This window comes from Adiantum capillus-veneris, chromosome 9 (assembly GCF_014529385.1).
Source record: "Adiantum capillus-veneris isolate H3 chromosome 9, ASM1452938v2, whole genome shotgun sequence".
Classification (NCBI taxonomy): Eukaryota; Viridiplantae; Streptophyta; class Polypodiopsida; order Polypodiales; family Pteridaceae; genus Adiantum; species Adiantum capillus-veneris.
This window is the reverse complement of record NC_140939.1, coordinates 20,617,080-20,629,329: the sequence shown is the minus strand read 5'-3', so window position 1 is coordinate 20,629,329 and position 12,250 is coordinate 20,617,080. Positions and strand designations below refer to the sequence as shown.

The window sequence follows — 12,250 nt, the reverse complement described above, 5'->3', positions numbered from 1 at the left end:
TAATTTAGTTCTTCATCACTGTCAACATAAAATTTTGAAAGAGACGGTCTTAGTTGTAGTATAATGTTCTCTCTCTCTCTCTCTCTCTCTCGCGTATACTGGACAGGAGAACTTTAGGGCATGCTGGCAGTCATCTACTAGGATAACCTCAACAATTATAATTTATAGGCATGCCGCCAGAGCGACAAAACTGTTTGTTTGTCGGTGAGAACGCGTCATCCGCTCATTGCGGGCGCACATGGATTCTCCCCACATTGACACGTGTCCGAGCACCACGAGCACTACAAAACTCCTGTGAAGTGCGAACCACTTCCACTACCAGCGAGAATCCGCATAATCTACATACGAGAGAGAGAGAGAGAGAGAGAGAGAGTGACAGAGAGATCTGAGTGTGCGTGTGACAATGTCAAGCTTTGGTGAGAAGATTGGCGAGAAGCTGCACATTGGTGGGCACAAGAAGGAGGAAGAGGAGCAGAAGTACGGGCATCATGCAGCCCCTGCGCCTGCGGTAGAGCATAGAGTTGAGCACACAGCCGGCTACGGAGAGCATGCAGCTGTAGCTCACCCTGCAGGGGCCATTCACGTTGAATCAGCTCCTTATGGTGACAAGCATGCGCCCGCAGGGCACGTTGGAGGAGAGCACCATGGACAATATGGTCCTTCTGCAGACCAGGCCGCTGGTTATGGAGCCGCGGCTGCTGCTCATCATGAAGGACCTCTGGAGAAGGTGAAGAACAAGATCAAAGGGAAAAAGCAGCCTCATGAAGGAGGTCGTCAGGGAGACAATGAAGGCAGCAGCAGCGAGAGCGATGGCGAGGGCGGCCTAGTCCATATTCATTACTGCCTCTCTTCTTTTGGAGAGGACTAATAACTATGCTCTTCTTAAGCCAGCTCAATATGCAGCTGTTCGCATTTTTCTAATTTTAAATTCTAAATATTTGTATTCTTTTGTGTACAGAAGAAAAAGCATGGACTATTCTAAGCAGCCTCCCTACTGTGCTTCAACACAATCAATAACCAATGATCCAGATGACCACGTCCCCTTTTTAGATGCCATGGCTGAATTGGAGCATGGCTTTCATTGTAACTCTTTTGTGGTCCTAATATACATATAAACATTCACTATCAAACTCACCATATAAAAAAAAGACGACCACTTCCCCTTCATGCATAGCTCACAAAGACCTCCTAATTGATGCATGTATAGAAAACGTTGTATTTAGCTCACTAGAAGAGCCTTTGATTGTATTCGATTTTCTAAATATTGCTCTAGCCTTTATTACATATGAAGTTATCGAGTTTTTATAATTTTTTCCAAAATGTTGAAGGTACTCAGTATGCTTTTGATGCTTGAAAAAGTATTAACGTTTGCAATTTTCAATAATCTAGTCTAGCATGTGTGCATAGTTTTCATTGTGTGTAGAACTTCTATTCGTGAGCCTTCCATAGAAGGCTTCTATAGCCTAGTTTTTCCAAAATGTTGAAGGTACTCAGTATGCTTCTGATGGTTGAAAAAGTATTAACGTTTGCAATTTTCAATACTCCAGTCTAGCATGTGTGCATAGTTTCCATTGTGTGTGTGAAATTTCTATTCGTGAGCCTTCTTTAGAAGAGGCTTCTATAGCCTAGTTTTTCCAAAAATGTTGAAGGTACTTAGTGTGCTTCTGAGATGATTGAAAAATAATTAATGTTTTGCAATTTTCAATACTCTAGTCTAGCATGTGTGCATAGTTTCCATTGTGTGTAAAACTTCTATTCATGAGCCTCCCTTAGAAGGCTTCTATAGCCTGCCCCTGGTTGGTAGCTAGGTGAGTAAACATTGAGAATATTTTATAAGGTTTTATTTGAAAATTGTTCATCAAAAGGCTTGAGCAGTGAGCTCGATTTAAAAACTTTAATAATTATCTTTTCAGTTTCAACTGTGTGTGTGAAAGTAGTGCGGGGGGGCACCTTACTCCACAATCATGACGCCTCCTGCTCGTCAGCAGTTGCAGAGGGGGAGCAACTCAGGTGGCCAAGCAGCTCCTATAGCTGAAGCAAAATCAGCCACAATTACTGGGAGGCGGAAGAGGGCCCGTCATTCATCTCCCTCGCCTGATCCACCTCGGACTCCCCTGCTGGAAAGAGGAAGAAGAAGGTCTTGACTCCTTCACCAAAGCCTTGCACTCCTATAGCAAAGAAACATTCAAAAATGGAAGATTTTGTAACCCCCAACACTGAGGTACTGCTGCATCTTAGTGTTGCTGACGGTCTCTACACAATTTATTGTTGTAACTTGTTTCCAAGGTCCATGCATGTAAGCTCTCTTAAGCTTGCTTTGAAGAAAACCTAAGTTAGAGGCTAGATGTTTGTAGATGCATTCAAGATCCATAAGCTAATGTGCATGCATTCAAGCTTGCATTGAAAACCCGTGTAGAGGCATGCATGCATGCATTCAAGCTTGCATTGAAAACCTATGTAGAGGCATGCATGCATGCATGCAATCAAGCAGATATATTTGTCCACATTGCATTTTTGACTAAACTTCAATTGGCAGGCTGCACATGCATTCATGTCTTGTGCATAGTTGGGACCGTACTCGTATGGATTGCAAATCATAGTGCTATGAAGAAGCATGAATCAGTGATACTCTATCAGTGTGGTAGCTACCACCTGCAACACTCATTTAATATTGGGAAAGTGCATCAGATATCATCAAGATTGTAGCATTCAACATTCTGCAAAAAACATAACAAGTTGGTAGCATTATGTTAGCCAGCTACCAATCAAAAAGTTCATTTAGCAAAGAAATACCAAGGTGGTAGTTACATGGTAGCCATCTTTCTGGGACACAGGTAGTTGTACCACCTATTCATAATTATGCCGGGCCTGCTTCTGCTCCTGCTCAATGCAACAATTGATGTTTAATGTGAAAACTGTTGAGATGTCGAGCTCTACATCTTGAGCTGGCATCCACTACAGGTCTTGGCCGCTTACGACATTTACTCACTGGTGCGTTAGGTGACCGACATGGAGGATCTCTGCCAGTGATTCTACAGCTGGACTATACTTATAGTGCCAGCCTAGTACGCTTCTAGCGAGTTCACACTTAGTGACCGCATGTACATATGTACTACTTTTCAGTTTTAGCACTTATTCATTTTGTACTCTCTTTTCTATGAGAAGCAGAAGAAGCTTTCCATCTTTCTGTGCTTTGTGCTTGTCTTGTGTAGCTCTCTTGCATCCTCTTTCTTTACATGGTATCAGAGCCTGGTGTAGGCAAGAGAGGTAAGAGAGCAAGAGCATCACAATCCCTTCGTTCGCAATCCACAACCAGATGCCTGAACAGGTCTCCAAAGTGCAGTACACAGAGATTTACTATACAAGTACAGTGGTTGTATGTATGCCTGATTGTGGACACTCGTTGAGTGTAGAAAGCGTTACAGGTACCACGATAGCAGGTTCAACAGATTTGCAGGTTTTTGCAGATTGCAGCTATTTTGTCTTAGTGCTTCAAGATGTCTGACGGTTTCAGTCAGATTGTCACTGAGAAGCTTGAGAAAAATAACTACCTTGTATGGAAGTTCAGAATAACAAATTTCCTAAAAGGAAAAGGTTATTGGGACTATGTAGAAGGAGACAATGAAAAGGAACCACAGATTCCCGAGGCAAATGTTACAGTAGAACAAAGGAAAGCTTTGAGGGACTGGCAACAAGGCCAGAGCAAAGGGATGTATTGGCTTTCTATGAGCATCACAGATGGCATGATGGGCTATCTACAGGATGCTGAAACCCCCTCCATTGCATGGAAAAACTTAGGCAGAGTGTTCGAGGTGAACACCAAGGCCAGTAAGCTTCAACTAAAGTCGGAGCTAAATCAGGTTAAGAGGAACAACCTCTCCATCAATGATTATGCTTTGAAGATCAAGAGTATCATTGAGGCTCTTGGATCTATTAAAGTCTCAGTGGAAGACGATGACATTGGATGGTCTAGGAGATGAGTATGTACATTTCAGGTCTTCCATGAATACAAGGGACGACGTCCCCGTGTTCCAAGATTTGATTTCTATGCTTATTCTTGATGAGAAGAACCTTGACACATCTTCTTCTCATGGCAGAAATAATTCTGAACAGGCCTTCTATTCTAACTCCAACAGAGGTAGAGGTAGAGGTCGTGGTCGAGGCCCAAGAGGTTGCAGGGGCCAATTTCAAGAAGTTCAATCAAATCAAAACAATACAGGTGGCAGGGGAAACCAGTCTCAAGGCAGGGGGAGTCAAAGAGGTCGTGGTGCAGGATCAAGCAGGCAGCAACATACTACAGATAGCAGAGAATGTTGGACTTGTGGTGAAAGAGGTCACATGTCACGTGACTGTCCAAAGGGAAAAGCAAGTGGAAAGAGAGAACAGGGCAACTATGCATCTACTAGCAGAGATGCAGATGAAAGCAAAAATGAGAGCATGTTTGTTATGCAGCATGTAATGAATACAATGACCGCAGAGAATTCCACCCAAGATGATGTTTGGTATGTGGATTCAGGTGCCTCTAATCACATGACGTCTCGTGGAGAGTGGTTTAGAGATATGCGCAAACCAGATGTGTCAAGCTATGTGCAGACAGGAGATGACAGAGCTCACCCCATTGCTCATGTAGGGGACATACCTCTAAGTGGAAAATCAAAGTACTTAGCAGATGTACTTCATGTCCCAAACATTACAAAGAATCTTGTTTCTGTTGGACAAATGGTTGAGCAGGGTTTGCAGGTTCGCTTCAATCCAAATGGTTGTTATGTAGAAGATTTCCAGAATGGCTGTAAGCTGATCACAGAGGGCAAATGTGTGGGCAGAATGTTTACGCTGAATGTAGACATGCCTGAGGTAAAAGCTGCATTATTTGCACAGGGCACAGGTGTTGTGGCTGATGTTGACATTTGGCACAAACGCATTGTCCATGTCAATGAGCAGAGATTGCACAGCATGCAATCAAAACAGATTGTAAAAGGTTTGCCCAAATTCAAGGTGGATGGTATGCATAAAGTGTGTGCAGCATGCCAGTTTGGAAAACAGTCAAAGGGCTCATTTCCACATGAGCGCAATGTATGTAAAAAGCCACTTGAGGTGGTGCACACAGATGTTTTGGGTCCAACCAATACTGCAAGTATACATGGTTGCAGGTATTATGTCTCTTTCATTGATGACCATACAAGGAAAGTATGGGTCTACTTCATGCGTAACAAAAGTGAAGTGTTTGGTCACTTTCAAAACTTCAAAGTCATGATTGAGAAGGAGACAAATATGCAAATGAAGACATTGAGGTCAGATGGAGTTGGAGAGTACTTCTCCAATGATTTTTTAGATTTTCTGTGAATGCATGGTATACGCAGGCAGTTTACATGCAGATATACTCCACAGCAGAATGGGGTCGCAGAAAGGAAAAACAGGCACATTGCAGAGGTTGCACGTGCATTGATGAATGAGAAGAACATGCCTCATCATTTGTGGGCTGAAACTGTAAATACAGTTGTGTACATTATGAACAGGACACCTACAACTGTGGTGCATGATGTAACGCCTGAGGAAAAATTTACAGGTACAAAGCCTGATTTGGCACACTTAAAAGTGTTTGGCTGCATAGCTTACGTGCATGTACCAGATGAGGTGCGTAGGAAATAGGATCCTAAAGCAGAGAAATGTATTCTTGTGGGATATTCCCTTGAACAAAAGGGGTACAGGTGCTACAATCCTACTACACGAGAATTACGAGTGAGCAGAGATGTAGTCTTTGATGAGATGAGCAGCTGGTACAGTAATGCACATGGCACCATTGGAGCTGATGTAAAAGATGATGTGGTTGTACAAAATGTGAGGCCATAGTCACAGGTTTTGAGTGGACCACAAGAGTCGTCTTCTCATGGTTCTGTTGAGAAGCCATGGAATGGTTGACTACGTACACAGGTTACTCCACCAGCAGGTACAGGGAATGTATCACGAAAAGGAAAGGAAAAGGTTGATGAACCTCCCTTTATGGCTGATGCATCATCATGTTTTTCACATGTAGACATGGATTCAGATGGTTCTGAACAAAGTCTTGATGAGGAATTTGGAATTCCGGCTATCAAGACACCTGGTGTAAGGAAAGTACAAGAAGATGCTAGAGGGCCAAGGAGTAACCCAGGACCGCGCAGATCTAACAGAGTCAGAAATCCAGTTCAGAAATTGACTTATGATGGGTATCTAGCGCATCACCAAGCCTACATGGCTAATGTGATACAGGATGTGGAGCCCACATGTTTTGAGGATGCAATTGGAAATGTGCATTGGGATGATGCAATGAATGAAGAGATGGCTGCATTGGAAGCAAACGACACATGTGAGTTGGTTCCATTGCCAAGTGGCAAGAAAGCTATTGGTTGTAAATGGGTGTATAAAACCAAGTTAAGGCTGATTGTAACATTGAGTGTCACAAGGCAAGGCTGGTCGCAAAGGATTATGCACAGATGTATGGCATAGACTATGAGGAGACCTTTGCTCCAGTGGCAAAGATGACGACTGTGAGAGTTGTCATAGCAGTGGCTGCATCTAGAGGATGGATTATGCATCAAATGGATGTAAAGAATGCCTTCTTGAATGGTGAGTTGCAAGAGGAAGTGTATATGGATCAGCCACCTGGTTATGTCGATCCAGGTTACCCAAATTATGTATGCAGGCTTCTCAAAGCTTTGTATGGTTTGAAGCAGGGCTCTAGAGCATGGCATGACAGGATTTCCAAGTACCTTGTCAGTATTGGTTTTAGGAGAGCTCATGCTGATCATTCACTCTATGTACATGAGAGTGATGTGGGAATTGTGGTCATTACCATATATGTAGATGACCTTATTATTGTGGGTGACAATGCTATGGAGATTGACCATGTGAAGGGTCTTCTCAAACAGGAGTTTGAAATGAAAGATTTGGGCGAGTTGCTTTCTTGGAATTGAGGTGATCAGGACTCCAGAGGGTGTATGGTTGTCACAGAGACAGTATGCTTTGGACATGTTGTCAAAGTATGGTATGGCTGATTGTAAGCCAATTTCTATTCCCTTGGATGTGAATGCAAAGCTGAGTGCAGAGAAGGGTGATTTTGTTGAGGATGTCAAGATGTACAGGAAGATTGTGGGTAGTCTAATCTACTTGACTATCACGAGGCCAGACTTGAGCTACACAGTAGGCTTGGAGAGTCAGTTCATGCAGCTTCCAAGGAAGCCACATTTGGATGGAGTACGACGCACACTTCGGTATGTGCAAGGGACTCTTGACTACGCATTGTTCTATGCAGCAGATGTGCCATTAGCATTGTATGGGTATACAGATGCAGATTGGGCAGGTAGCATTGTTGCTAGGAGATCTACGAGTGGATTCATGTTCTCTTTTGGGAGTGCTGCTGTTACTTGGAGCAACAAAAAGAAGCCTACGATTGCTTTATCGAGCACAAAGGCCGAGTACAGAGGTGCAGCAGTTGCGGCATGCGAGGTATCTTGGCTATGCACATTACTTGAGGACTTGGGAGTGCAAGTGGACCAGCAGATTGTCATCCATTGTGACAACCTCAGCAGCATGCAGTTGGCTAGGAACCCAGTATTGCATGCCAGGACCAAGCACATAGAGATCCATTACCACTACGTTCGAGAGCGAGTGTTGGTGGGCGACATTGACTTGGTCTACGTCAGCAGAGAGGAACAGATAGCGGATATCTTTACCAAGGCCCTCGGAGATGAGAAGCTTCGACGTTTCCGGACTATGCTTGGACTCTGCGACATGCAGAGCTCGAGGGGGAGTGTTGAGATGTCGAGCTCTACATCTTGAGCTGGCATCCACTACAGGTCTTGGCCGCTTACGACATTTACTCACTGGCGCGTTAGGTGACCAACACGGAGGATCTCTGCCAGTGATTCTACAGCTGGACTACACTTATAGTGCCAGCCTAGTACGCTTCTAGCGAGTTCACACTTAGTGACAACATGTACATATGTGCTACTTTTCAGTTTTAGCACTTAGTCATTTGTACTCTCTTTTTTGTGAGAAGAAGAAGAAGCTTTCCATCTCTGTGTGCTTTGTGCTTGTCTTGTGTAGCTCTCTTGCATCCTCTTTCTTTACAAAACCTTATGTAAAATTGTGATATTATAAATGCTCACCATGCATAAGTTATCTAAGTTTTCAGTAAATTTATGACCGTGTATGTTCCAAGCTTAAGTGTTGAACCATACTCCAATCATACTTCCATACCCGTATGCGTTTGCCGTATGGAAACAACTATGGTCTTATGTTTTTCCCTATATTTTACAGGGCAAAGTCCGTTAGTGCACTCGATATGTGCCATTTGAAAGGAAGACATTTTTTTGCATGACAAAGCGTCAAGCACATGAAGTATACGACCTCCCCAACTCTGGAGTGGATGCTCAACTGCTGACTAGGGCAGATTTCACCAACAAAGATTGGTTGAAATGCTTTAAGGAGGTGCCAAAGAGGGGCAACAAAGTAAAATGTAGAGATGTGAAGCCAGAGCTCTGGAACAGGTTTTATGTATTGTTCACATCCGTGTATCAAGAACCTCTTGGCAATTATGGTATGAAGGTGACTAAAGGATTTGCTAGAGGCTTTCTATATGAGCAGTTGAATGGACAGGTTGATTGGGCCTTGTTTTCAGAAAGTATTGTCACAAATATGGATCCAAGCAAATTACATGCAAAGAAGCAGTGATGGGAAGCTTTCCATTCCTCCTCTACAATGACGAGGACTCAGATCTTTTGGAGGCACCCTAGGAAACTCCGATCGATACAGTGGATGATGTGCAGAAAAATAATTTATTTGGTCCACCATCTCTTACAGAGTTAGATACTGTTTACAACATGGTTGTAAGCAAGCATTCTTTTGCATTGTCAGAGTATAATGAAGCTTTTAAGAAGATGGAGTTGCTTCACATTGATGTGCACCGAAATGAAGGTGCCAACCTCCTAGTGGAAAAGCTCAGAGGCCAGTTGAAAGATGCAGAGGCTGCATTACTAAAGGCAGAAGGTAGCGACAATACTTTGGATGCAATGAAGGTGGAACAACTTAAAAATACTATCGGTAGGTTGTCGCTAACACTCCAAACATTGCAAGTGGTAGTTGAGGAGAAGGCACCACTTGATGTTGTGTATAGTGCTCTAAAGGAGAGAGATTTTACACAGGAAGTGGAGGAGTGTGGACAAGCGCGGATGGATTTTGTGAAGACCATGCAGGTCAAAAGAAGTACAGTTTTGTTGTCTGCACCTCCACCAAAAGTTCCACCTGTGGATATGGGCACCTTGCCTTTGGACAAAGTTTGCAGTGCTTGTGGGTTGACGATGACGATGCACTTGGCATGTTTTTGCTGCCCTGCAATCATGCCTTTCACATGTATTGTTTTGGCCATCTTGTTGCAAGCAAAGAAACATGCATGGAGATGGGATGCATGCAACCAATTTTGCATACCATGCGGTCTTTGGTGATCCTCGGCAGTACGCATGCTAATTTCCAAGGAGTGCAATCAGACACCAAACCCTCATCAGTGCCCTTCAGCATGGACCATGGTATACACCCTGCTGCATTTTGTAGCATTAGGCTTACATTTATCTATTTTTTTGTGTTTCTGTTATCGAGGGAGCCCTGCTAATTGTAGCTACTAATACAAGACTATTAGCTACTAGTACAATACTGTTAGCTACCACTCTCATAGTGGCAGATGTCATGCTAATCCCGGTACAGATAGCTACCAGTACGGCTATGGCCACCATTCTTCCATGAGCTACTATTCTCCCATGGAAGTCTTGTTGGTGGCAAGGTAGCTACCATTCTTCCATTAGCTACTGTTTTACCATGGAACTCCTGCTGGTGACAAGGAAGTTCTCACTGTCAATCCTGGTAGCTACCAGTATAATAGTGGTAGCTACCATTCTGCCATGAGCTGCCATTCTGTTGGGGTATAGGCGTCTGTGCCTTGCCCGGCCGCCCAGAGTCTGGGCGCCCACTGACTTGTATACCTTATACATAGCATAAGTGTATAGGGGGCTGCTCACTCTTCTGAGTCTCCCCACCCACATCGTGTGTGTGTCTCCTTCTCTCTCTCTCTCTCACTCTCTGCTTGTGGTGCTCCCCGATCCCCTTCAATTGGTATCAGAGCTATGGTGACCGCGGAGAGCACGACGGCTTTGAGAGCTTCGAGGCGATAGCTCGCTCGCTCTCGACGGTGGAGTTCGATCGCGGAGTTTCACGGAGAGAGATTTTAGCTTGAGGAGCATTGTCTTTGGAGCTTAGGAGCTTGGTGTGGTCAAGCTTGGTCGAGGAGGCGGTTGCGGCTTCCTTGGTGAGAGGAGCTTTTGAGCTCAGTGGAGCTCGTTAGAGAAGTGCTCGGTGGAGGAGAGCTTGACATTCGAGTGCTTGGATGCTGTTGTGGCAAAGCTCTTGCATTGGAGCTTGCATTGAGAGGACATTGCATCACGCAGAGTGGAGCAGGAGCAGGTTCAAAACTGTGTGCAGCTCGTTTTTGCCATTTTCGGGCTCTAAAACGAAGTTTTTTGCGTAGCTCCGTCATACAGAGTCAGATCTACATGATCCAGGAGTCTAGGTTAGGGTTTTGGCACGCTCCGGACGCGATGGTGATGTCTATTTGCTGAAATTATGCTTTGAATTACAGCAGGTACAGCAGCAAGTTTATTTGTGCACTCTCGGGTCCCAAAAACACTGTTTTTGGCATAGCTTTCACACCCGGACTCGGATACATATGATCCAGGAGTCTACCTTGGGGTTTTGGCACGCTCCGGACGCGCTCCTCATATTAGAATTTTAAAATTCTGAACGCTGAATTTTTTGCAGCAGCAGTTGTTTATTGTGTGTCGAGGATTCCACACATGGTTTACTCTCAGATGTGAGAGTGATATTTGCTGCAAGTTTCCTCACAGGTGGGAGGATACGATGTATGCCTTATGTGGTCTGATGCTCAGGGAGACTAATGTGATTGCATTTTGAGCTCGGCAATGTATGCCTCGAGCATGTTTTTTGGCAGCCACAGGTAGAGCAGATATTTGTGTACTAGATTTGCAGGTGTTTGCAATGATGTATGCAAAATGTGGAGATTGGTGCATGCATTTGGAGTGCGGTTTGATGCGCTTTGGTTGCTCATGGTTTTGAGCGTGCAGTCAGTTTGGTTACTGGTTTTGTGGCCGTTTTACTGACAAAACTCTGGCGAAATTTTCCCAGGAGTTTTATGCGTATCATTTATGCGATCTAGGTAGAGATTGCGGGTTGCACTCAGCATTTGTGTGCGGTGTTCTCTGCAGGTGGGAGATTTGTGCGTGTGTATGCATCGATACCGCACAGTGTGGGCTTGGTGATTAGCTCACGGGTTTGACAGGCGTACAGCTATCTTGGCACACTCACAGGAGTGAGTATTGTGATGTATGCTTGTGTGGCTACGAGCTAGGTAGCCGGATTCGATCACTAATGGCTTGAGGTTTTTTAGCAGGTTTCAGCTACAGGTTTACAAGTTTACAGGCGGGTTTGAGGGCTTATTTGGGTGCTGAATTTTCAGCCATTGTTTCCTCTTTGCAGGTGTCCATGTATGGCTCAGTTGTAGGCTGATTTGGGACACATTTGTGACTTGTTTATGCAGCTGTTTAAGAGCTGAATTTTGGGGCTGTTTTGGGGCTGATTTGCAGCCATATTTGCAGACTTTTGTTGATGCAATTCGAGCCAGTTTAGGGCTGATTTGGTTGACATTTGCTACTCATTGTTGGTTGCTCTTTGGCGAGCATTATGGCTGATTTTTCATTTGACTTCCAGCGTTATGGTCTGACACAGTTTGATGGTGCAGATTTTGTTGCTTGGAAGGAGCATATGCTTGTTGCATTGGTGGATTTGGGGCAGGATAAACCCTTGCGTGGTTTATCGGCGAAGCCCAAGTCTATGCGTGATGATGATTGGCAGGATCTTGATGAGTTACCAATGTCTACGATTCGTTTGCATCTGGTTGAGTCTGTTTACTGGCAGGTCTCGAGGGAGACTACAACTCATGCTTTATGGCAGAGTTTACATGCTATGTACGGGACATCCATGTCTACAGGGAAGTCTAGTCCCACTTCTATGTCCATGGGAGAGATTGGTCCCACACGCAAGTCTCGACGGCATAGAGACTTGACATGTTGGCATTGTGGACATAGAGGGCACATTAGGCGTCGATGTTTCAGGCGTTTGAGACAACGGAGGCGACAGATGCGTGATG

The 12,250-nt window shown here is 44.4% G+C and overlaps 1 protein-coding gene across 1 annotated transcript; it reads left to right on the top strand.

The window, feature by feature from the left end:
* The first annotated feature begins 323 nt into the window (after positions 1–323).
* Positions 324–1,284, top strand: LOC147450203 (uncharacterized). Its single transcript, XM_086520674.1, has one exon. The coding sequence runs from the start codon at positions 404–406 to the stop codon at positions 866–868; it is 465 nt and encodes a 154-aa protein (XP_086376800.1). The 5' UTR covers positions 324–403; the 3' UTR covers positions 869–1,284.
* The last annotated feature ends 10,966 nt before the right edge of the window (positions 1,285–12,250 follow it).